The 27,380-nt window shown below is 47.1% G+C and overlaps 1 protein-coding gene across 8 annotated transcripts in view; it reads right to left on the bottom strand.

Moving 5' to 3' along the window:
* Positions 1–27,380, bottom strand: part of LOC129383447 (uncharacterized) — a 110,119-nt gene that overhangs the window by 35,279 nt on the left and 47,460 nt on the right. For 4 of the 8 annotated variants that reach the window (XR_008611351.1, XR_011895965.1, XM_055068020.1 and 1 more), the window contains 4 exons: positions 19,916–19,941; positions 16,803–16,864; positions 2,310–2,399; positions 229–516 (listed from right to left, as the gene is read on the bottom strand). Coding sequence is in view for 4 of the 8 variants with exons in the window: in XM_055068020.1 (XP_054923995.1) it covers positions 374–516; positions 2,310–2,399; positions 16,803–16,864; positions 19,916–19,941 (321 nt within the window). In the remaining 4 variants the exon portion in view is untranslated. Of the gene's footprint in view, positions 1–228; positions 517–2,309; positions 2,400–8,900; positions 9,156–16,802; positions 16,865–19,915; positions 19,942–27,380 lie in introns of those variants that run through there. The other 4 variants (XR_008611352.1, XR_008611353.1, XM_055068022.1 and 1 more) reach the window with 2 other exon arrangements.

Genomic DNA, 27,380 nt, shown 5'->3' with positions numbered 1-27,380 from the left:
ACTGCGTCGGCACCGCATAGTCGGCCTCATGCGGCCATGCTGATGGGCAACCGTGACAAGGGAGTATCATAGAAAAGTGGGGCGATAGCGGAGTATGTCGAAAATAGCCGAAGCAACGGAGTCTCAGACTGACCAACACGGAGGTTAAATAAACGTGGCTTCAGAAATATGTTGTGTCACTAAATGGGAGTAATGGTAATCGCATTACCATCGAGAGTGACCGTGAAATGAGTTTGGTCGTAGTTTTTATTTATTTGAAAGACGGGCCTTCAAAGGCGTTTCTTATTTGTCATTCATAGAAAAGAAAAATTTAAGGCTCAAATTAGGAAAGAGATGGATTCTGGGACCGTACAGCTGGAGCTTTAATTTTTTGTTATTGTGTCTCCGGGCACGTGTAAACGCTTCTTGACGGAATATTATATGGCCCTTCGCAGTATTTGTCAAGTGTTGGCTTGCATTCTGATGACAATGTTCCAAATTCTTTTTCTAGGGACCACACCATACAAGTTGTTTTACCTGAAAAAATGGTATGTTAATGTCCAGTAATACAGGCTCCACTCTCTTCATAATTGTCTTTGATGACTCAAAGCACAATTAAACTCAACCAAGATAGCCAATGTTAATACTTTGGGAGTTCATAATTTCGAGAAGTATCTGACGTCGCAGAAGAAAGAACAGAACAAACATAATTCTTCTCTCTCAGTAAATCCTGCGTCATTATTCAGACAGCTTGTGTAGCCACATCATAGGAAATGCTCATATGAGTCCTGGTGAAATGCTATCCTTGGGTTATATTTTACTGTTACAGTTACTCTTCAGGTGTGATTTTCTGGCATAGTCCAACATTTTTTGAGGTACCCTTATACTAATAAAGTATAAAATGATTGATGTATTTAAGACGGGCAAGAAATCTTACAAGTGCAAGAGGGTGCAGCCTGGCAGAATGATCCAACGGAATGTGATGCAGGCCCTAGGGCGGCGAGCATTCAATAAGCATCAAAGAACTGTTGCCGTGATGGACGAGAGAACTGCGGCAAGTCAACTGGCGGCGAGTCAAAAGCGTCGATGCCTGCACTTGCTACACCGTGAACGATGAGTAGCTATCGTAGCACCATTTTTCACAGACGTAGTTGTCTGACGCAAAAATGTCAGTTTCGCCTGACAGGCGAAACATCGATTGCAAAAGCAAATTATTAGACGGCTATACGAAGTAAGGATATTAGTTATATCGGATCTGTAAACATGTAAACATTCGGTTACTGGCTAAATTAACCTTTCAACCTTGGCTAAGTCACGCGCGCGGAAGCAAACTTCAACACATCTCACTCGATGACCGCGGACATTCGTGGTCAAAATGGTGGCGTGCGGAAGCTCGGCAGCAGCAGCGATGAAATCGCCTTCGTGCTGCCTCTCGTTTCAATACGAACTAAGCGGCGAGAACACAGCACACATGAAGCTATTGCCAATCAGCGTACTATATCCCCATCGCAGATTGCTTTCAATATAAGGCACGCACGGCCGTGCTGGGCCATGCCATACGCAGCCGACGCCGGAGTAGAACGGCCTCCCACCTCCGTGCCTTCCGCGCAATGGAAGGCAGCGCGTTTCCTCTCCACTTTCCTCACTTGCGCGAGCGAGATCGAGCCAGCATCGTCAGCTCACCCTCGTAAGCTTTCACTTGCGCATACAGCATAGGGCGTGTGCCCACGATGTTACCACCGTTGGAATTTCTATGAAACATAACGAAGACCGCGGAAATACGCATGTAGTTTTAATATAATTGCTACTTTAATGAGATTTCACTTGCTATGGTGCGAGCTTGTCAGTCCAGCGAACGAAAACTACGAACCTTACCGAAGTGGCAGGCAGCTGCTGGAAGTGGAAACAGGCGATAGTGACTGGTGCACTTTGCCTGAGCCTTTCTACCACACCTTGTCGGCGAGATATTTGTGGTCGAAGGAGTGGGTCCCTGTAGCCAACGTTAATAAAGCCGTCAGCTTAGGCGGAATAAATTGGCCTGACTTAGACTTATTTCGCAGCGAGAGCCCCTGACCGACCACACCTACGAACGGAAACGCAGCCGGTGGGACATGGTGCAGCCATTGACAAGGGCATTGCAGGAAGCGGTGCCCGTTGAGCCGGCGCCAAAGAGATGTGTCGTTGGTGCAGGCAAACAAGAGCACAGTGAACGCTGGACTGACCGTGGCCAGCTAGCCGGGTCTCGTATCCAGGTTATCCGGGCATACCTTCAGAAATGCACTTCTATAATTCAAGCACCGCTAGGATGCACGTATTGCATATGTACGTACCCCCTGATGAAGGGATTTGGTGTCCGATGATACAACAATGTTGGCCAGCATAAAGAAACTGGTATCTAAGGGGTTGAGGAGGCGTTATTCCTGCAAAAGAGCCACTGGTTTAGGTGTATAATCATTTCAGATTCGTAGGCTAAACACACACACACACACATATATATATATATATATATATATATATATATATATATATATATATATATATATATATATATATATATATATTCGGTTGACCATAGGGCGTTACACAATAGATGGTGCAGAACACCGCTCATAAGACTTGTGCGCAATGAAAAGTTGACAATTCATCTATATTTACTCAGCACATTTTGCGCGCATCCTCTGTAAGCTGAAATACACTAATACTTAATAGATATGAAGTTCGAAACTGCCTAATCGAGCATTTTGCAAAGCACTCTACAACTTCCTAATTGGAATGTTTTGCCTAACTTCGTTGCTTCAGAAGTTGGTTAATTAATATTGACTAATTAATTAAACTAATTAGGCAAAATAGACAAACAGCGCGGCACACTGCATACAAAAGTGAGCAACATGCATTTGGTCGCGCAGTCTTAGAGTGCATCGACATATTTTTTAAACTCGCTAAAATTAGCTGAAACATCCTGCATATATTCAGTTGCCCATAATGCGTTATGGATGGTGCAAAACATCATGCTTTAGGCCTCCTGAGCAATAAAAAGTTGATAACTCATACATATTTAATAAGCGCATCAGAGTTCTTCATTGATGTTTTAGGATAGACGAGTTTTCATTATGAGAAAAGAATTTTAATCATATGCGGAGGTGGCTGCATCAACCAAATGCCTTGCACGCTGCATTGGAATAATAGTATTCAAGATGAAATAATATCTTAAACAGCAAGAAAGAATGAAATTATGATAGCAGCAGGAATATACGCTCATATGTTCATGCACAAACGAATAACAAAAGTAATGTTGAAGGAAATTAATAACCACAAATATTCCGAAAAGGCAATGACTTATCGTACTCAAAATAACTTATCAATTAAAGATCAAAAACGAACTATTATATAAGAAGCTTAGACGTGTTATGAAACATATTTAAATGCGCACTTCTCGCATGCGAAAAAGCATTGCGGCAGAATCCATCTCACGACTACTTTCCATGGTAATGCATTCGCATAGAATCACTATTGCGCCCAGATCATATTCCAACATCGAAACGAGTTAAGCATGAGGAGTTTGCTGCAGTGGGACTCCTCTTTCGAGTTTCCTTGCTAACATGACGATGATTGCATATTGTCATCCCCATTGAAACGGGGCGGTGACAAATAGTCACCTTTCTTGCTTGAGTTACTCAGGTATGCTATATATACTTTTCATTCTAGCATTTTAAAGCGAAGCTTTCTTTGCCTGTTCCTATGACTTTTGCACTGGTACTGCTGCAGGTGCTGCTGCTGTCTGGCGCACCGCATCAGGGGCTGGTTCAGAGCCTGTGTATAGACGAAAGGAACACGACAGAGAGGAAAGGCTATGCGAGAAACTTGTTTGGACCTTGCACCACGTCAAATGTGCACAATGCACTCTGGAGCTCCCCCGACGCCGCAGCAACAGCCTCTCAACAGCTGTAATTACAGCTCTTACCTTTCTACTAAAATGCAACTCCAGAAAGCTAGATAGAAAGGCAGAGAGGCGGAGAGGAGGCGGAGAGGAGGCACATAATGGGTAGAACCGACGCAGTCGCTAAACGAGCCTTGCCCCTGTTCACTCGCAGCTACCATACAAGGATGGGAAGGGGAGGTTCGGAAAAGCTGACATGAGAAGGCAAGGAAACACTACTATAGACGCGACTGCGGTTGCGGGTGAACAGCATAAATTTAAATTCAAGGTATGGTACGGTACGTTCGCGCTATTTCTGAAAAGTAAACACCTTGCACATTTGTCAAGCGGATAACTTATGCAGGACGTGCTTTAACGCCAAATTTAGTACTTCTGTGCTCACCGCGGTAGCTTTGCGGCTACGACATTACTCGAGGTCGCGGGTGTGATCCCGTCCACGGCAGCCACATTTCCACGCGGGTGAAATAAAAAACACTCGTGCACATAGATTTAAGGGCACCTTAAAGAACAACCCGATGTCAAAAATAATCTGGAATTCACGACTACAGCGTGCCTCATAATCCGATTGTGGTTTTGGCCCATACAACCCCATATTTCAATTAAAGTTTAATACTTCTGCCCCGATGCGATGTACCATATGAGGCAATGGCAACGCTTAATTTTCTCAGAGGTTATGAAGTATGGCACACAAGGCCTCAAGCAAACATCCTGTGCCTTCTGTACTCAGCGCTGGGCAAAGATACTTTGCAATTGTATTGAGATACAAGATACTCGGACAGCAAGTATTGCAGATGCAGATACAAGATATTAGAGCAATAATTGTATTGGATACGGTACTTTGCATTTCTATCTTAAGAACTTCCATACATTTGCAAATTTCTTAATATAGATTTGCATAATGAAGCAACAACTGTGCATGCAGAAAAATGTGCCTGGAAATTTTTAAGCTTCGACCAACCTTATTTCATTTGAATGAAATGTCTGTTAGCATTTCAAATGTATGTTAGTACGTGGCGCTAAAGCCACCACGTACGCCATGACGGTGGTTACTGTCCAAGGTTCAAATCGATAGAACAAAAAAAATTTGGAGGACGCTTAAGCTGCCCCTTTAAGAGGAGAGCATGATAGCATTCAAGAATCCCTGACCACTGCTCACGCTTCCCGGCAACTGGCGCTTAAATAACCTTAATCTTTAGCGGGGAAGGCTGGTGGAGAACGATGTGGGAGAAGGCGAACTTTCTGACAGAAATTCAGGCTCTTGGGTGGGCTAATCCTGGAGGTAGTGCACAGCCTTTCCCAATAAAATTGCATCATTTTTACGTTTCTGGTATTGTTTGGCACCTTCAATACTTAAGACTGACAAGATTTCGCATAAAATACATGCGCTGTCGCTGTATCGTTTCATGACATTTGTTTGTGGATTGCGATTCTCTAATTTACAAGGAAGAACTTTGTCAAGAATGTAAGTCAAGGTTTGAGCAACTTTTGCGATAGGATTGTGCGGCAATATAGCCCGCATATACAGGATGTCATATAGCAAGGCGTAGCACATACCTAAACCTAACTTTATACGGAAATTTTCGCTCACGGAAAATTTCGCCGTAGTGGACACCGAACTTTGTGATACAGAGGGAACTTAACGCTATGGTGTTAACTGCAGACATAGTGGGACAATACGAACATAAATAGAATCGCGTTAAATACAGGCTTTGACGTGGTGCCCGTACTGGAAGCAGCCCCAAGACAGCACGGCTACATTGATTAGATTAGATTATGGGGTTTTACGTGCCAAAACCACTTTCTGATTATGAGGCACGCCGTAGTGGGGGACTCCGGAAATTTCGACCACCTGGGGTTCTTTAACGTGCACCTAAATCTAAGTACACGGGTGTTTTCGCATTTCGCCCCCATCGAAATGCGGCCGCCGTGGCCGGGATTCGATCCCCCGACCTCGTGCTCAGCAGCCTAACACCATACCGACTGCGCAACCACGGCGGGTGGCTACATTGACACATGAAGTATTGGTTTATTAAACAGCAGTGTTCGGAACATTCTTCAGGTCCTCAGGTCCATCGGCGCCGCAGTGCAGTCTTCGGGGCCCCTTCAACCATGTTTTAGCTAATACGAAAGGGGACTATGTTGCATTTTAAATGTGTTAGCTTTACTATGCCTACCCTACGTGAAACCAGTCTGTCCGTCACATAAGACGAATCGCTAAAAGTAAATTAACGCATATTGCAAATAAACTGGAAAGGATCAACCTTGGCGGTGGTGAGCTTCCAAGCTACGAGCCCACGCTAAGAAGCTCTGTATCTTACCCACTAGGCTAAACACACGCTTGCAGAATCTGAATATATCTGAAATATGGGAATATATTGTACCAGCGGTACAAAAGAAATGTCAAAGGAGAACGGCTTCTTTGAGGGCTTTGTTGAAAGATTAGGTGATGGCAAAATAAAGACCATCTCTAGGACCACCTGTAGAGCCGACATAGAGAATGTGTTCACGGGATGCGCCTTCTGTTGGGGTGTTCTTTCACTGACCAACATGCAACCTGTCTCTGAGGGCTCATGCGTTGCACGTAGTGCAACACACACAGATAAGTAGTCAATGCGTTGATAAGGATGATAAAGAATGATGAAGGGTTATATGGGTCTCGCGACGGTTAATAATGGTTCGACATGTATGGATAAGGTGAAAAAGAGCGATAAAGGCGTACAATGATCGGAGCAATTCGGATTAGGGTAATAAGCACCTATAAGGGTCGGATGAAATCCGATAAGGTTGATTAATACAGATAAGAATAGTAAGCGGGAGGTTATGTCCAATAAGGCTGTTAAGAATAGATGAGGGTTGATAAATATAGGATCGCTTGCGATGCAGTTGATACCGACAGATAAGGTTTAATAAGGCTCCGATAGAGTCCGTTAAGGTTGATAACAGATAGAGGCTAACGGTAAGGTGCGCAAAAGAAATTCCCAAGATCACTTGATGGAGGCGCCCTTCAAATGTATCTATGTCGTAGTGAATATAAAGTCGGGGTTCCTCGAGTCACAGCAAGAGCGATGCAGTCGCTCCTTGCTGTCGAGCTCAGGTTAGCTCGACAACACTAAACAACGCCCCCTATTCATGGTTTCAGAATGTCGAACACCGAGCTGCCCACAACTCTGTTCGTAACCAGAATCACTCTCAGCTGAACGCCACCCTTCATGTTCTACGACCCAAGTCAGTGACCAGCATGGCTACTCCAATACGAAGACTATGCGATTGCGTCCGATGTGACCGCTGCCTCCGAAGATAGCAAGTTTTGGGGGCTCCTGTACTGCATGAGTACACAAGGACGGGCCATTCCTTCTTCACTTATGACGGACGCCGAAGCGTATTGTTCCTTTGAACATGTTCCTATTGGTGGGCAGCGCAACCCGTACGAAAGACACGAGGGAGTAAACAATACTAGCGCAATGCGCTCGTACACAATGCGCTCGTATTCTGTACTTCGTCTTGTCTTTCGTCCGGGTTGCGCTGCCCACCCATAGTAAAATGTTAAATCACCAGCTCGCCCAGGTTGCCATGTTTTTTCCTTCGAAGCCGTCAAAAAGGAGCTCACGGGCACTGTCCTGCGTCCGGTCACCGAAGTACACGAATTTAACCGGTTCCACAGACGTACGCAGACGCTCGGTGAAACCGTGGACACGTTCTACACAACGCTCCGGAACATTGTCAAAAACTGCAAGCACTCGTGAACAGATGGTCTTACGCGATCGTTTCATCGTGGGCATTCTGAACACTCGCTTGTCTGACCAGCTTTGCGGAAACCGAATACTGACGCTCCAGTGCGCGCTCACTCAAGCTAGAGAGCACGAACACGCAGAAAAAAAAGAACTACAAAACGGTAACTCACAGCCGGCCTTCCTCATCGTCGACGACATGTCGCGGAAGCAAACAAATACGACGGCAAGTTTACGGTTTTGGGAAGCTTCCAGAAGAAGAGAGCCAAAAGCGTGACCAGCCTTGAAGCGGACCGAAGGGTTCACCCGGTTGCTGCGGTAGCGAACTGCATTCAAGCTCCATCTGTGCTGCTCGAAGAGCGCCCTGCAGCCTTTGCGGAAAACGGGTACATTTCGCACCAGTCGGACGCTCAGGGATAAAGTGTGTCAGTCACATGCAGCTGCTGTCTGTCGGGTCGTTGCAAGAACAAGGCCGGCACGTCAAAGTATAGGTGAACGGCTACCCCTTTAAGATCAAAATAGATTCAGGCGTGGACGTTTCCGTCGTGCTTCCCTCGTTTTCTGGATGTTCTGCCTCACTCGACCAAGCCACCGGTGGTTGGCTTATCGGTGCGGGCCGCTGTAAGCTGGACTTGATCGGTACGTTACCTTCAACGGTGTCTTGGCTAGGGCGCTCCATCAAGCAAAAACTTACGTCGTTGGCGTTGTTGACATGCACCTCTTAGCGTGATAGTCGTGCTCGGGATAGCTCACTTCGTTGACCCTGTAGCAGGCACCCCTGCCGCCGTGACGCCGGCACCACCACCTGTAGCCGCGATGTCGCTGTTCACAGGACTGTAATACAATGCTAGATGAGTGCCACATCAGCATTAAACCTGGAACCGTGCCGTTTTCGATAACGGTCGCAAGGCGGATACCCATGCCCCGCAGGGGAGTGGTGAAAGACGAACTGGACAAACTGGAGAAGGAAGGTCTCATCCGTCAAGTTGACACACCCACTCCATGGTGTGTAGGCATTGCCTTGTGCTGGTCCCAAAAGCAACAGGGAAATACCATCTATGCTTGGACCTGACCAAGCTTAATGAGGTGGCCCTTCGCGAGCAGCGCCTCATGCCTACCGTTAACAAGGTGCTTACACTGCTTGGGTCGGCAACAATATTCTCAAAGCTACGCGGCAGGGCAGTATTTCATGAAGTATGCTTCTCCGAAAGCTTGTAAGAATAGACCACATTTATTAATCCATTTAGCCACTGATGTTAGTGACGTTTGCCATTCGTTATCACATCGGCCTCAGAGCTGCGCCAGCGCCAACTGGAAGGTATAGAAGGATGTGTGAACATGGTGGGAGATTCTAGTGTTTAGCAGAGCTTGCTTGGAGCAGTACAGCCGTCTTCAAACCGTCCTCCAGAGACCGTAGGAAGCCGGTGTTGGTTTGAATGCTTCAAAGTTTTGCTTGGGCGCACCATCGGTCATGTTCCATAGCATTGTCTTCAACTCCAGTGGCATCGCACCTGACACAAACATGACAACTGCTATCATTAGTATGCAGTCTCCAACAGACTTGGTTTGTGTAAGGTGCTTTGTTGGGGATGCTAAACTATGTTGCCCTCTTTTAGCTGAATTTGTGTTTTGTCACGGCACCTCTGAGACTGCTACTAAACAAGGACGCTGTTTGGACATGCGGTATTGTTCAAGCGATGGCCTTTGACTACCTAAAGAAAATGGGCGCCCTGAATTTACTACTTCAGTTTCTGCCGATGCCGGCTCCTACAGACTTGGCTCAGTCCTTATGGAAGATGAACCAAGTGGGGTGAAAGAGAGCCACAAGGGTTCTGAAAGTGCCCATAATCTCACCGGAGGCCACACCCACCGCCGAACAAGGAACGCGTGTGCATCCTCTGCCGAGGCAAAGCCAGTTTCCCTTGCATTCGCGCTGAGTATCAACTGGGGAAAGACGAGTGGAAGTCTTCGCATCGCGAGCCTTGACTACTGCTGAACAATGCTAAAGCCTAATCGAAAAGGAGCCACTGGCCGTCTCATGGGCAGTTTAGAGGATGAGTTCTTTCGGGGCCTCATCTACGCCGTTAAAACCGACAGCCAACCACTCGTCAAATTGATAAGTTTAGATGACCTACACCTCATGCCTCTTCGAGTGGAGCGGTTTCGCATCAAGCTTTTGCGCTACGAATTCATGGTCAAGTATGTCCCAAGCGAACTCGTAGCCATGGTCGGCACTCTATCAAGGAATCTTTAGTGCTCCACCTCTACAGCCTCTATGGAAAGCGTCGAGCTCTTTGTGTTGCAAGTTGTGCAAGCTCTTGCTTAAGCTTTGGCAGTCCGCATTGAAGACTTCCGAGCTCACCAGGAATCAGATGAGGACTGCTCAGCAATTAACAACTACTGCTCCAATGGTTGCTCCAAAACGCGCCCACTGCTGGCGCATGCACGCGCGCATACACACGTACGCACAAGCAAATGCACGCATGCACATACAGCGCGAATGCTCAAACACACATACACGTACTCACGCGCATGCAAATGCGAATACGCAGGAAATCGCACGCATACACATACATGCGCGTACACGTTCCATACACACGCACGCTGAAGAAGTGCCCGCTCTCTCTCTTTCCTGGCTGCCCCTCAAAAACCTGCGCGCGCCAACAGACCGCATAACATTCCCCCGGCTATTATCGTTCCAACGCCAACTCCAATAAATCACATTACTGTTGCAATTTGGCGTTACTTAAAGTTGATAAAACCGATACAAATTGCGCTACGTACGTATGCGCATGTTAGCTATGAAACCATGATGCACTCACGGCGTCCGTGGAACTGGCTAGTAGTCAGCGACTTCGCTTAACAAAAGGCTTGGTGTATTTTCTGTGTGGCCGTGCTTGCGTGAGAGTGGGTGTGAGTTTGTCCGTGTGTGTGGGTGTGCGTACGTGTACTCGTGTTTCAACTCTTTCTGCACTCACAGAAAGCATCCCTTTATATAGATTCCAATTCGTTGGATCTGCTGCATATTTTTTTGTTCTTGTTTCTGTCGTAATATTGTTGTCGACATTCAATCGTGAATATGGCGCCGTTTTCATGCCATTGTCGTCAGGCAGTCGCTAACGTGAATCAGTCGTCATACCGTCCTTGCATTACCGCCATGTTTGTGCCGTCGTCGTCATTCTACCTTCGTCATCCGGCTGTCGTCAAACTATTGTCATCGCGCCATCGTCCTCATTCCCTTGGGGTCATGTAAGTTTCTTCAAGTGGTCGTCACGCTGCTGTTTTACCATCGCGATCATTTAGGAATTGATATCTCATTGCAGTGTTGCTTTCGTCGTTATATCGCATTTCTCATCTCATCCATACCATTCCTTTTTCTTCGTTCTATGGTCACCACTGCATCCGCGCCATAGAGTCGTCGTCATACCGTCATGCTCATGGGCGATGTGGGCAAGCTAGGGCCATAGCAAAGTGGGCCGATATCGGAATATGTCGGATATTGCCGAAGCAAAGAATGTCTCAGTCTGCTACACCTATTAAATAAACATGAGTTCAGGGATAGAATGCGCCTCTACATGGATCGAATACTAATCGCATTATGTCTTCGATAGTCATTGCCAGATGACTTCTTGCGTACTTTCTTACTTACAATATTTATACGCGTGTATATTGTCACAGCCTAGTAGGAGACGGGAAAGCCGGTGTCGAGGACGTGTAAAAGCACTTTATCAGCGTAGTCAACGCGACGTCGTTGTCGTCTCTGTTTTTCTACTCGCGCGCTACTTCAGCGTCGTTTTCATTGCCTGGCACATACCCGCGGCGGCCATAGAGGATGTGGCATTTGCCCCTCGTTTGAAAAGGAGGCATCGTCCCGGTGCCCCAACATCCGAAGGCTGTGCACAGACGGTGCAAAGTTCAGGTCATGAGGAAAAGTATGGCTTCATACGAAGCACGTGCACAACCTCGGGCAGATGTATTTGGAGCAATTATGGCTGTGGGGGACAACTTCATAATTCACATCGCCGATGCGGCGCAGAACTGTATACGGGCCGAAGTATCTTAGCAGGAGCTTCTCAGCCCCCGCCGACGAATCGGAGTCCAGACCCACACCTGGTCACCGACGTTGTATGTGACGGGTCTGTGCCGAATATTGTAGTGTCGGGCATCGTATTCCTGTTGTTCTTGAATTCGGAAACGCGCAAGCTGCCTGGCTTCCTCTGCGCTTTGTGTAAACTCCTCGGCACCAGTCTCGTCGTCACCGCACTCGTGCGACAGCATTGCGTCCAACATTGTTGTCACTTCCCGGCCGTAAACAAGGTTGAAAGGCGTCACGCGTGTTGTCTCTTGGCGCGCCGTATTGTACGCAAATGTAACGTATGGTAAAAGCCCGTCCCAGTTCTTGTGGTCGACTTCAATGTACATACTCATCATGTCTGCCAGAGTCTTATTCAGACGTTCTGTCAGCCCATTGGTTTGGGGATGATAAGCTGTGGCCCTTCAGTGAGTGGTACCACTTAGTTGCGAAACGGTGTCCAGAAGCGCAGCCGTGACGCAGATCCTCTGTCTGTTATGACCACTGCGGGAGCGCCATGCCTTAGGACGACGGCTTCGATGAAAAATCACGCTGCTTCGGCTGCTGTTCTACGCTGGATAGCACCTGTTTCGGCGTATCGAGTAAGATAATCTGTGACGACGATTATCCCTCTATTTCCGGCAGTAGACAGTGGAAACTGACCTAACAGATCCATGCCAATTTGTTCGAACGGCGCTTGCGGTATCTGGACAGGATGCAGCAGTCCAGCTGGCTTGCCGGGTAGGGCTTTGCTGCGCTGGCAATCCAGGCATGTCTGTATGTAACGTTTCACGATCGACGCAAGTCCTGGCCAACAGTACTTTAGCTTAATTCTTGCCAATGTGCGGGTGTAACCCAAGTGACCAGCGGTCGACTCGTTGTGACAGGCACGTAGGACTTCGTTGCGAAGAGATGCGGGAATGACGAGTAAGTAGCTGCTGCCACTAGGTGAAAAGTTCTTTTTATAGAGAACGTCGTTGCGCAAGCAAAATGAAGGCAGCCCTATGGCGAATAACCTCGGCACGCTGCTTGTCTTTCCCTCCAAGTAATCGAAAAGAGGAACCAGTTCTGCGTCATCGTGTTGGTGGCGTGAAAGGCGACAGTATCTACCACGCCTAGAAAAGCCGCGTCACCATCGTCGTGCACTGCAGTCTCAACAGGAGACCGAGAAAGGCAGTCGGCGTCGGTGTGTCATTTCTCTGATTTGTAGACAACCGTGAAGTCGAACTCTTGGAGCCGAAGACTCCAGCGCGCAAGCCGACCAGCTGGATCTTTTAAATTAGTCAGCCAGCAAAGTGCATGCTGATCACTGACAACGGTGAAACACCGGCCATACAAATATGGCCGAAATTTCAGGACGGCCCACACTAGTGCGAGGCATTCTTTTTCTGTAGTGGAATAGTTAGCCTCCGTCCTTGATAGCGTCCTGCTGGCGTAAGCAATCACTCTTTCGGTGCCGTCCTGCCGCTGTGCAAGCACTGCGCCAAGGCCGACATTACTAGCGTCGGTATGAATAATCGTAGGAGCGTCGTCATCAAAGTGCGCGAGCACAGGAGGCGTCTGCAGCCGTTGCCGTAGGTCGTGAAATACCCGTTGCTGGTCTTCGCCCCACACGAAGGGGACATCATCTCTGGTGAGATGTGCTAATGGCCATGCGATGCGTGAAAATTCCGCAATCAAGCGTCGGTAGTAGGCGCAAAGGCCCAGAAAACGTCGCACGGCCTTCTTATCTGATGGCGTTGGGAAATTAGCAACGGCAGAGATTTTATCAGGGTCAGGTTGGACACCTTCACGACTAACAACGTGACCGATAAATTGAAGTTCGTCAAAGCCAAAATGGCACTTTTCAGGTTTTAAAGTTAGACCAGCTGAGCGTATTGCTTCAAAGACCACCTTAGTCTCCGTAAGTGTTCCTCGAATGTGACGGAGAAAACAAACACGTCTTCGAGGTACACCAGACAGGTTTCCCATTTGAGGTCTGAGAGTACTGCGTCCATTAGTCGCTGAAACGTTGCTGGCGCAGAACACAAACCGAAGGGGAGCACCTGAAATTCATAAAGTCCGTCGGGTGTCACAAAAGCGGTCTTCTCACGGTCTCTCTCATCAACTTCTATTTGCCAGTAGCCACTTTTCAAGTCCATCGACGAAAAGAAACGTGCGTTTCGTAGCCTGTCCAGTGAATCGTCGATACGCGGTACCGGATAAACGTCTTTCTTTGTGATGTGGTTGATTTTTCGATAGCTGACGCAGAAGCGCAGGCTACCGTCCTTCTTTTTCACCAATACGACAGGCGATGCCCAAGGACTCTTAGATGGCCGAATAACCCCGTCCTCAAGCATCGTCTTCACTTGGGTTTGTGTTGCCTCGCGCTCTTTCGGTGCTACGCGATAAGGATTCTGCCGAATTGGTCTGGCGTCAGCTTCGGTGACAACACGGTGCTTAGTTAGTGGCGTCTGGCTGATTCGTGACGTTGATGAGAAGCAGCTCTTAAACTCACCAATGAGCTCAAGAAGGCTGTTGCGTTCGACGGGCGACAAGGTGGGACTCATGTCAACCACAGGGGCAGGCATAGCCACGGGGGACGTCGCGTGCTCCACGGAAAGGCAGTCTTGTAGTGAGGTAAATTCGTCGAAGTAAGCAACAGCCATGCCTTTAACAACGTGTCGACGTTCCCTGTTAAAATTCGTCAGTAGGAGTTCAGCACGTCCGTCGTGTACGTTAATTACGATATTGGCGATGGAAACGCCTTGACTCAGTACCAGTGCGTCGATGTGTTCGGCGACGCCAGTCCCGGTGTTCAAGTTGTCGCAGATAACAGGTAGGAGGGAACAGCTTCGCGGCGGAAGCGTGACGTCGTCGTCGGCGATACGTAAGCGGGTTCGCTGGCGTTCCGCGGGGTCGACGTCGTCTGAGCTCGTAACAAATGTGACGACGAGGTTACGGACATTAATCACTGCACCGTACTCTCTCAAGAAATCCATCCCCAATATAAGTTCCTTGCAGCACTCAAAGAGAATGACGAGGGTGGCGACAAAGGTTTGCACCGCTGATTACTATTCTGGCTGTGCCTTTTGCAATAGGCGTCATCAACTGGCCGCCGGCAGTTCTGATGTTGGGCCCAGTCCACGGCGTCTTCACTTTTCTCAGCCTGTCTGCCAGCTTTTGACTTATTATCGAAAAATGGGAACCAGTATCGACGAGAGCAACCACTTGGTGGCCGTCAATGCAAATGGCAAGATCGGCGCTGACGGCGTCGGTTACGGGGGGTGTGATTGGAGTCGTCGGAGTTTTAGAGTCGCCGGCCGTCGCTGATGGGGGCTCTTGCAAAGTTAGACGGTTTGCAACCTCACCTCCGGAGGTCGCTGCCTCTTGTTTCCCCGGCGCGGGCTAGGGGACCTGCCCCTAGAGGTGTCGGGAAAATCGCGACGGGTTGGTGTGGTGTAACGAGCCGGAGAAGGGGAACGCCATCGAGGCGTCACTGAATCTTCCGGCCGAAAGTGTGTAGAATTTTCGTCGCAGGTACGTGCAGCATCAAACACCGGGTAATTGCAGTTGGGAAACCTTGGATACCCAGCTGCGCGGTAGTGGCACGCGCGGTAAACATGTCCTGCTTCGCCGCAATGAAAGCATAGCGGCCGGCGGTCAGCGGTGCGACACAAATCGGGCTTGCGAAACGGGTAACCGGCAGGGGATTCGCCGTAAGATCGAGGCGCAGCGATCGGCTGGCGGCGATACGGCATAGCTGGCGGCGGCTGTTACTCTCGAAAATAGGGCGTCGGGGTTGGCGGTGATGGCTGCGTCGTAGTGGTTGACGGTGTCAGCAGCATCGAAGTGGCGGGGGGTGGACGACAGAGAGCTTCCGCGTAGGTTAATCGTCGCGGCACTGCCTGCCGGTCGGGCAGGCAGTGCCCGACCGAACTTCCTCCCGAACGATATCAGCGACAGAAGCCACCGCTGGTGCCATAGGAGAAATCCCGAGCTGCCGGATCTCTTCTCGCACAATCTCTCGGGTGACTTCACGCAGAGACGTGCCGCAGCTCTCAGGTAGAATTAAAGCATTCACCGGTGAGTTCTTCCGATCATATTGGCGGTACTGTTGCTGTAGTGCCCGTTCTATAGCGGTAGCCTCCTTGATAAATTCGGCCACTGTCGTCGGTGGGTTCCTCACGAGTCCGGCAAGCAGTTCCTCCGTCACTCCGCGCAAGAGATAGCGTAACTTCTTTTCTTCGGCCATCTCACGGTCTGCTCTGCGGAAAAGGCGGGTCATATCTTCTGCAAACATGACAACGCTCTCGTTTGGATTTTGAATACGGGATTCGAGCAGGCGCTGCGCGTTGTCTCTTCTGTCGCTGCTAGTGAATGTGTCTAGCAGCTGGGTGCGGAAGGCATCCCATGTGGTCAAACTTCTCTCCCGGTTCACAAACCACGTTCGCGCACTGTCTTGAAGCCCAAAATAGACATTAGCCAGCTTTTGCTGGGAGCCCCAGTCATTATAACTGGCGACACGCTCAAATTGCTCCAGCCAATCTTGGGCATCTCCAAAGGCGTCACCATGGAAACTTTCTGGGATCTTAGAATTCTGTAGCGTCACCTGCGATGGAGTTGCAGTAGCCATGGCTGAAGTAGGTAGACGCGTTCCTGCAGGGTCCTGCGAAGGGTTGAACTCGGGCGTCAGGCCCAGCAGGCGGCGACTGTACCGGTGAACAGGAGTTTCGACGAAGGCAGGTGATTCCGTGTTCGATGTATGGCTCCGCGAAGGGGTGCCGAGCATGAGGAAATCCTACCCCGCACCTCCACCAGTCTCACAGCCTAGTAGGAGACGGGAAAGCCGGTGTCGAGGACGTGTAAAAGCACTTTATCAGCGCAGTCAACGCGACGTCGTTCTCGTCTCTGTTTTTCTACTCGCGCGCTACTTCAGCGTCGGTTTCATTGCCTGGCACATCATCGCGGCGTGTATATATATATATATATATATATATATATATATATATATATATATATATATATATATATATAGAGAGAGAGAGAGAGAGAGAGAGAGAGAGAGAGAGAGAGAGAGAGAGAGAGAAGACCTTGGTTTCCTTACCCTTTACAATGAGCTCCACATATTTATTACCACTCTCAGCTGTGTATGCAAGTTCCAATAACCTGGAAATTAAGAAAATGCATAAGTGTATGCGGAGCATCGGTGCTTCCTGTTTGGTTTAGGTATAGTTCAATCAATAAATCAACCAAATTTTCTTTTGAGGAACACAGAAAAGTGTATACGTATATAGTTGCACCAATAGCATAATGCGGCTCGGGGCTTCTCCTATGTACAATATATCCGATATATATATATATATATATATATATATATATATATATATATATATATCGCGGAGACATTGACAACGGCACAAATTCGTTTGTAGTGTCCAAAGAAAGACCCTCAAATCTCATCTTCGCTCATAAGCGGCTGCACGGTAGGGAGGACGTAAATGCTTCTTGCAGACAGAATGGATTCGAATTGCGCTTCTTAATTATGGGCATGCTAGCTCTGAAACCATGTTGTGTTCAAGGCGTCTGTCGCACTCGCTAGTAGTCAGCAGTTCCGCTGAACCCAAAACGCTCAATATAATTTGTGTGCGGCTGCGATTGTGTGTGTGTGTGCCTGCGTCTACTGGTGTTGAGACTCTTTATGCACTCGCACAAAGCATATGCTTCCACTCGTTGTATTTGCCGTATTTTATTGTGATAGCAATTATATGGACACTCCAGGCGCATTTCTGCCTTTGTCGTGATATTACATATGAAGTCCAAGAACAATAACACAGTTCCCGGACTCCCTACCGTGTATGTGCTAGTGAAGTACGTGCGAGGGGAGCCGACGATCGCGGCTCAATCTCGCCCGCGTGAGAGGGAATCACCGCTGCGTCATCCCCGAACAATCCTTATTTCACAACCTGCATTGTTTTTCGGTGTCATCTGGCCACGACTACATACTCCGTAAATTGTATTCGTGCAAAAATTACTTGACTCTTTGGGCGGGCACACATGCGATGTATTTTCTATTCCAGACAGAGTTGTTGCAACAGATATTCAATTCAATGACATTTTTCCTAATAATGCAAAATTACTTCCACACCGTATTCTAGACGGTATATTACAAGATCATCTGAAGAACCTTCAAACAATGTAATTGCCACAGATGCTTCAGAATTTGAAGAAATGTCAGGTGTAGGAATATTTTCCCCAATTCTCGATCGGGCATTTTCTCTCCGGCTGCCAGATTTCATACCGATGTTTTTAGTCAAATTCATGGCCGTGGTGCTGGCGTTACACAAATTAGGACCATCAATTACGTCAGCCGTGATAGTCACGGATCATTGTGCTCATCCCTTACTGCTTCTAGTAATTCTCGCGTGATGAGGACGTTTCAATTATTGGTACCTGGGTACTTGAGAAGCGTGGGCTTGATTTGGGTGCCTGGCCATAAAGGACTAATAATAAATGAAATTGCAGACCCTCTAGCCAAGGCATCGATGAGTGGCCCGATTCTCCCTTGCTGCCCTATGACTGCTCATGTTACTGCGGCTAGATTTTGCGGGAGTGTCATTATACAGGCAGTATCAGGCTCCGCAATTACCAGCTCTGCGGATTACCGACATCTCCTACACCCTTGGCACATATATTTTTGCCGAACAGGGAAAATTGAAGTGTCCATCACGAGGCTGAGCTGCCGTATACCTGCGTGGTACTTCTACCTCCACAAGTCTGGTCTGGTCCCGTCACCATTATGCTCATTCTGTGGCGAAGCGGAGACAATAGACCATTTCTTGTTGTCTTGCAGACGTTTTTCTATTAGAAGAAAACGACTACTCGAAATCCCGCTGCGCTCTATTGGTCTAAATTTATCAGTGCCTGTGATCCTATCTTTTGGAGCCTCCACTATTGGGTTCAGTCACAGAAAAGTTTGCTTGGCAATCCATAATTACCACATTGAAACCAATCGACTTCCATCTTAGACTGATCGTTCTCCCTCCCAACCATAGCTTTCTTTGATTTGTTATCTATTATTAATTATTATTATTATCATTATTATTATTAGTATTTTATACCCGGTTCTCTTCTGATTATTTCCTTGTTTCTCCAAACATGAAACGTTTACTTTTAAACTCCAACGCCTAAATTGTTAACTGCCTTGTTATTATTATTATTTTTATGCACCTAATTGAACCACCCCATTCATGGCCCATCCCCCACTGTGGGTATGTGTCACGGCCACTCAGGACAACAACAACAAGAAGAAAGCGGGGAGGAAGCACGCCGTCTTCCATCGCGTGCGAGGCACCCAACGTTGCGAGGCATTGGTAGGAGGGAAAGAAGTGGGCGGCGCTCTACTGCGGCTGCAACTGCACATGTGGCGACTGCGCGCGGTCGCATCTAGAGAGCGACCTTCTTCCAGAGTCGAGGTGCGTCAGCTGCTCCTAGCTTTGCGCATGCTGCGTTTTCTCGGCGCTCATTTTCCGTGGAGGTGATAGACATCACGAAGGTTACTTCGCTCGCTGCTGCTGCCGAGTTTCCTCAAGCCAGCATTTTGACTGCGAGTGTCCGCGGTCATCGAGTGTAATAATTTCGTGTTTGCTGTGGGCGCTGGAACAACGCTTATTAATTTAGTGAGCAAGCGACTGTTTATGGGTTGATACGCCCGTTAAATGTGCTATCCTTAATTCGTACGGCTGTTCGCTAATTTGCTATTGCAATGAATGCTTCGCCTTTCTGGCGAAACTGCGATTTTTTTCTTTCAAATTTTCCCCTTCGAATTTGTTCCATTTTTCTTTATCAAGCACATTGTGTTATGCGCTATGGGTGAACAGAAACACCAGCGGAGAGATTTTCTGGGCAAGTGGCCCAAGAATGCTTACACATTAAAAACAATCAAACAATAAAAAAACTCAAGTCGTTGTAGAGTTACGTGTATTGCGTAGTTGAACGTTTTTTTGGGTGTCAGAATATGGTAAATAAAACGCTGCCTTAATGAGGGCAAGTAGTTATTTTGCATTCTTCTCGCGATTGCAAACTAACATGTAAGCTTACACACAATCGTTGTTACGTATAACCTGTCGATTAAGAGAACTGAGTTGCTTTATCGTGTTGTGGCATTTATCGTATTGTGGCATTTGCTTATGCCCTACTGAACAACATATTTTTACTTACTTTTTCTCCCAGGCATCGTCTGTATTCTGGAAAATAGGAAAATAGCATTTCGGGAGTATATATAACTTAGTAACATGTCAAGGGAATAAATTTGAGCGATCGCCGAAATATCAGAAGCAACAGCACGGTAATGATAAGGCTCTCCCATCTCTGCGAGGGCGAGCAGAACGATCATTCAGAATACTTACAGGCTTCGCAGCTTGAAGTACTGGCCATTAAACTGATTATACATCATATGCTACGCAAGAGGGGCGAACCCTACGTAATAAATTAGGGACAAGTGGGTTAGCTACATTGAAAACTACAGATGAAAAACATTAGAAATTCATCATAAATGGGACAGTTCGGTGCCACAAAGAATAAGGAGCAGCGTTCTAATAGTGTACTGCAAGTTTTGCACTGGCGGTCCTGCGATGAACACGGGTTATACTCATCCCAGGGCATTGAAAAATATTTCAAAGAAAGCCGCAGGTAAGTGCGCGAAGAATTGAGGACGTACACTTAAATTCACTGGAACGAGAATTAATAAATATGCCCATCGGGAAAGGCCATGTGTATGTTTTAAGATACATTTTGGAGCAGAATCGAGAAACCGACTAAGGAATGTTTTGTCACCGCAGAGCGAGCGCGGTGACAAGGATTAGGTTCGCTCTTTCATCAATCACTGTACTCGTTCGCTCGTTTACACCGACGCTCGCCGCAGGAACGGGTGCCTAATTGCTGTGTTCTAAAAGGATGGGACCCTGCGTTTCCGTGCGGAATATCGTCGGCTAAAAAAGTTCACACAGAAGGACGTATACCCGCTGCTACGGATAGAAGACGCATTGTATCAGCTCTCCTACGATAGGTATTTTTCATCGATAGAAATCACGACTTGCTACCGGCAAACAAATGCGATGAGAGGGATCGTCAGAAGACCGCTTTCATCACGTCGGATGGCCTTACAGAGTGCAAGGTCAAGTCATTCGGATTGCGCTCGGCACCTGCAACTTTTCAGCGCGTGATGGCCATATTGCTAGCAGGGTTGAAGTGGCAAACTTCTCTTGTCTGCTTGCATGACGTATTTGTCTTCGCCGGGAATTTCGACGATCACCTTAGGCGGCTTAGGGCAGTACTAGAAGCCATCAAGTCATCAGGGCTCACTCGAATGGCTGGAAAGCGGCGCTTCGCTTACGATTACCTTCTGTTCCTGTACCACGTCATCAACAAACGTCACGTGCAGTCCACCCTCATCATCAAACGGCATCTCCCAAAGCCACCGTGCTTGCTTGGCTGCAGTGTTGGGTTGCTGAGCACGAGGTCGCAGTATCGAATCCCGGCGACAGCGGCGGGAATTTGATGGGGGCATGGTAATAATTTAAGGGCACGATAAAGAATCCCAGGTGGTCCACACTTCCGGAGCGCCTCACTACGGCGTGCCTCATAACTGGATTGTGGTTTTCGTGCATAAAACCCCATAATTTAATTTTTCATTTTAAGACATCTGCCATCGCAGACTTTGCACAGCCCACTGACAAGAAGGGAGTGCGCGTGTTTCTTGGCCTGTATGCCTATTACATGCGCTTTGTCAAAGACTTTTGTGTAAGTCGGAAACGCCGCAAATCGAAGCTTTCGAAGTACTTAAATGACGCCTGCAGTCACCACCAAAACTCGCCACTTTGATGAAAACGGCGACACCAAAAATCATACCGACGCATGCAGCCCGGCGTAGGCGCCGTCCTAGTCCCGAGGAAAGGCGGATTTCAAATGGTCATTGCTTACGTTAGCCAAAAGCAGAAAGCCATTATTCTAGACGGAAAAAGAATGCCTTGCCACCATTTGGGCTACCACGAAATTTCGCCCTTACCTATACGGCAGGCCCTTCAAAGTCGTGAGCGATCCCCCTGCTTGTGTTGGTTGGCAAACTTAACACACCATTGAAGTCGCTTCAAACAATGGACTCTCAGGTTCCAGTAATTTGGCATAACTCGTCTACAAGTCCCACTGGAAACACTCTGATGCCACAGCCAAACACGCGCCCCCATTGAACTACCACCGTTAGACGAAGACAATGACGATGCCCTGCTGGGACGATAAGCGCGGAAGACTTCGCTGAACAGCAACGAGCTGACGAGGAGCTAGAAAGCCTCGTCGAGTGCTTGGAAGGCACCAGCAAAGCACTCAGTACGGCATTTAGGCTAGGATTGTCTTCGTTTTGCTGCAGACCAACGTCGCCGCCAATAACTTCTCGCCTGTTCGCCCCAACTATCTTCTGGATGGACCCCCAGCACTGCGTCCAGATGTCCTGTACGCCCAACAAGAGGATTCGACCGCTGTGCTCCTGGGATACAAGAATACAAGGGTATACTGGCGGCGTCTGACTGCCCACGTCACCTACTGCGTCACGACATCCCAGACTAGCTGCGACAGAAGGCACTACAAACAAGGTGAGCTGGATTCATAAAGCCAATCGAATTACTTTGCCGAGCATTGAAGCAGATTGCAGTGGGCTTGTTATGGTAATTTACTAGGTCAACACTGGAGAATAGGTGGATTCTCGTGGCTACTGGCTACGCCAAAACGAAAGCTCTACTCAAAAGCTTTGCAGCAGATGTGGCGAAAGTCTTCTTCGAGAACATCCTGCTATGGCATGGTGCCACAGAAGTCCTAATCGCCGTAAGAGGAACAATATTTACGGTGGATTTCCTCTGTCGTAAATGCCCTTATGCAATACAACAATATGAGTCACAGTGGGAAAGCCGCCTACTACCCGAAGACGAATGACCTTACAGAGCGCCTGATTAAGACCTTTGCCGACATGTTATCTATGTTCGTCGACGCCGAACACAAGAACCGGAAAGCGGTCCTTGCCTATGTAACCTTCGCTTTCGCTTACAACATCGTGGTGCAAAATACAACGCAGATAACGGCATTGAAGCTGGTATATGACAGTATCCCGATGACCGTTCTCGACGCGGCACACGTTACCGATGAAAATAATCTTGACGTCGCTGCCTATCTGCAGCACGCCGAAGAAGCACAAGTTGCCCGCCTGAGCATCATCAGCCAGCAATGAACTGAGAACCGACACCACAATCTTCCACGACGCTGCATGGAATACCAGCCCGACAACCGTGTTTGCGTTCGGTCCCCAATACGCAGACGCGGACTTATAAAACTTTTTCGACGCTATTTCGGACCCTACAATATAATTCGACGTATTGCCACGCTGTACTATGAGGTCGTGCCAGGCAGCCTTTCGCAATCTATGCGGCGTCGCACACAACATCACGTCGTCCACGCAGTGCGTCTTAAAGCTTTCTTTTTTTCGTTTTTGTGTTTGTTCGCTGCATCGGGATGATAAGGTTTAAGACGGGACCATCGACACTTGAACTTATTTTTCCTTTTTCTAGGAACCAGTTTTCACAGGATAACATGTTAAACGTTATCACTCAGCGCAGGACTAACCTGCATGTATCGGTTATCACTGATTGGTCTATTCGTTATCACCGAACCTTGAGGAATCTGATGGTATGGGCGACGAATTGTGAGTGCTTTTTGGAAAGCGCGGGCCACCAGCGATTACGCAGGAACCTTCGGCGAATAATGTATAAACGCCGACTCACTTGAACCGCTCTGCAGATCTTCGACGATTGCCGCCTGTGCTCGCCGCTATAATTGTGCCAGCGTTCTTGTGCTTTAGGTGCCACTTCCATTGGTGGGCAGTGGATCGCTGATTGAAGAGTTCGTGTCATTCTTCACAGTTTTGCTACTATGCTCTTAACTGTCACTGTAATGTGACAATACGGAGTGGTATTGAGCACATACCACTTATTGAGTTTCCTATTGGCGATACGTGGTGTTTTATGGCGCAAGTGCCAACTATACCAAGAAGCTCCAGACTTCGGTGAATTAGATGGAAATGTAGCGATGAATTACGAGAGTTAGATGTGACGTGGCTATAAAGAGGCTTTAAAAGTAGTCGCGTTAAAGGGCGTGAAATGTATTTGTTATAGAATAGTGGCATTGACTACTACAGTGATTCAGCATAAAATATATATTGTGGAAGAATGATATGTTCTACAAATGTATGCCAGAGAAGCACTACCACCTTATCAGGACGCTTGAAACACCTAGGTCTGGAGACATGAGCTATATAACATATATAACGCAGCAGCATCCTCTGGCGAAATGATGTGCTACGAATTTCTTGGCATGCTGGCTTGGGAAACAACATCATTTAAGAATACTAGAACTGCTTTGCCGTCAAAACCGGTTCTGCCCCAAGTACCATTATTGGATGGAGAGGTATTTGCTGGCGGTATGCTAGAGGAAAGTGCTTCTTTCCCTCAAGTTCTGCTTCCCGAGACCCCTGGAGGACGTGGACGTGAGTGAGCCTCTGACCACATCTACCACAGTTGTGCAGTTCATTAGCAGTCAGCAGGAAATTTTGAGTACCATGCGTGTGTCCTATCGGAGTCCATAGAATAGGACATCATTTTCTAGTGTGTTTTTTTTATGGAGGGCTAGCAACCTAAGTGCTGTTTAATCACGGGAAGCTTCTTTTTTGTTGCAGAGCTCTGCAACAGCAGCTTCGTAGTTTATTCGTAGCAAATGCTTCAGATCTGTGGCATTGGCAGCAAATTTATTAATAATACTTTCTAATGCTATTGATGCGGTGATTTTGTCAGGAAGCACATTGCCCTCAATTTCTCTATGCTCAGAAATCCAGCATATTATCACATGGCTACGATAATAATAAATGTTGCACAAGAGTCAGCAAAGCTCAGGAAGAACACGGTTCTTGTGCTTTTGTAAATATATTTACGCTTTTACTTTACTCAGTGAAGCTGTGAATATTATTGCTTTTTCTATTTTTAGTTGCTCTGTGTGTTTTACCGCAGACAATACCACATAGACTTCTGCAGTGTAGATACTTGTTGGCGGGTTCAAAACGTCGGATTCAGAGCAAGAGGGGCCAAGAGCCACGTTAGATGAGCCAGCGTGTGACTTTGATGCTTCGGTGTAGAATTCGGAAAAAGAATACTTTGATTGAAGTTCAAGGAAATGCATTCAGATCCTGAGCTCTGGAGTATGCTTTAAAGCTTCGGCAGAATATATGTCACATTGGATCACCTCGCCCTCCCAAGGCGGTTAGAGCTTATCAAGAGGCTTTAAACGATTTTGTAGGGATGGGACATCTGTTTCTTCGCAAAGTTCCCTCACATGCAGTGAGACAAGCTGTCTCACGGAGGGCCGATCATAAGAAGTTGTAGCACATGTCAATCGTTAACGGTTTTAGAACACGGATGTTCAAGATTAGAGTGCACATTGAGAAAATATGTGAAACTGATCTGCATTCGCTGCAGAAGGAATGACCGCTCCTTCGATTCTACGCATAAACTTTAAATAGGGCTTCTTATGAAAGCGCCTGTGGCCAAGCAGGTAAACGTGATCTAGCATCTTTATTACGCTCTGGGCGGCCCAGTGACATACCACAGCTCGATAATACAATCGTGATCGAATGAGACTTTTCTAAAGGTTCATTAAACAGCTCGTGTCACTGCCCCATGTTACGTCAGATAAATGTTTTACTAGGTTCGTTGTTTTCACACATTTTACCTTTTGAAAATTTACCTGTGGAGTGAAACTAAGTTTAGCGTCAAGTATAAAGCTTAAAACCTTGTGCTCTTTATTCAAATATATTTATTGCATATAAATTTGGATACTGGTATATGCAAAAAGCCCTTTCTTTCTTGTGAAAACAGCACAAGAACCGTTGTGGAGGTCAACTTCGGACCCCTTTTCATCGGTCCACTTAGGCACCTTGTTCAAGTCCTTTGTACTTGTCTCTCGCACACTGATGGTTGCAGGATTTGAAACCTATTTGCAGGTCGTCTACGTAGTCGGAATAGAAAATGCCTGGAGGTAGTGAATAGCGCAGCAGGTTCATATTTTCAATAAAACGCGTACAGGTGAGCACGTCTAGTTTTATGCGTAAATGAGCGTCAAGCATGTTCCCCGTGATACCCAGTCGCGACAGGTGTCGGAGCATTCCATAGCGCCATATGGTGTCCCACCCTATTCCATATCAAGGAACGAAAGCGTCAGGCATATTAGCGCCTACACACACAAGATAATCCGTTGTTTATCGGCCTTCTCGATATTCATTCTCATAGAAATCAAATATTTTGTTCCATTCAAGACATTGTTCAAGGCTGTGATTAACCATTTTTAACTGGCAGAGGCAACATGAAAGCGCAGTTGAGCGATAAGTTGTCACTGAAGCTGGTTCTTTACCTTGTTCCAAATAGCCTCTTTCCATGCTGATGGAAGATGACCAGCTGGCAAGGTAGTATTAAAAAGTGTGAGTAGTGTGATTTGCATGCCTACGTGAAGCTGTTAGTCATGTCATGCATAAGTCTTTCTGGAGCCGGTGCCACGCTATGACATGCCTTAATGGAAACTCTCACCTCAGCAACGCTAAAAGGCAGATTATAAGGATCGTTTGGGCTACAGTGACGGTCCAGAGCCTTGCGTTCTTCCGTTTCTTTGTATTTCATGAAAGACAAGGAATAGTACAAAGAGCTAAGTGCTCAAGAAGAGCGTCAGCCTGGTCTCTAAGAGCATTTCCTTGTTCATTCACCGAGCGCAACGCATGCATCTGCTTGAACATTATCAGCCGGCCACATTCTTCCGCCTTCTGTGTGTACTAATTAATCCCGGAGATAAATATTTCCCAGCTTGCCCTCCTTGCTTGGCTTCGCGTGCGCTTTTCCTGCGATTTGATGTGTTTGAATTTGATAAGATTTTCCGAATTTGGGTGTTGGCGTAGTATGCACCAAGCTTTATTGTGCTTATCTTGCGACTGCCTACATTCATTATTACACCAAGCACTCGTTTATTGCATGATTTATCGTTTGTGCTTGGAATGAATTTTACTCTTTCGTCTATTATGAAACGTTAAATGCACTACTGCGCCATGTATGCTAAATATACTGATAAAAATCTCGTGATGAATAACTTGATTCCTTAAAATGGTCACAGTCTCCCAAGACTAGTTTTCACCAATGAAGACTTGGATTGCATTCATGTTGCTGCATCAGGTTTAGCTCTGCAAGAAAGTGGTCGCTTCCAAGGGGATCTTTTTTTACACCCTATTCTAAATGCAGAATTACTGACGCAGATAGAACTGATACTTTTTCGAAGGATATGAATGATGTTGGACACTGTAAATAATGGGCTCATTTTTAATAAAGAGACGCACAGTAGAAGATACAAGAAAGTTTCTATTAGTTGGCCTCTCGTGTCACACCGGTAGTTTGCAGAAATAGTGTTATGGCCATTAAAATCACCGGTAATAAAATATGGTTCTCGGAGCTGGTCAATGAGTCTGTAGTGTCCTGTTTTGCTGAGCGGGTCGCTAGGTGGTATGTAAATGGAACAGATAGTCACTAGCATATTGAAGAGAATTTCTCGCGCAGAC

Source organism: Dermacentor andersoni, chromosome 8, assembly GCF_023375885.2.
Source record: "Dermacentor andersoni chromosome 8, qqDerAnde1_hic_scaffold, whole genome shotgun sequence".
Taxonomy (NCBI): Eukaryota; Metazoa; Arthropoda; class Arachnida; order Ixodida; family Ixodidae; genus Dermacentor; species Dermacentor andersoni.
The sequence above is the reverse complement of the archived record's forward strand: the minus strand, read 5'-3'. Positions and strand labels throughout refer to the sequence as shown.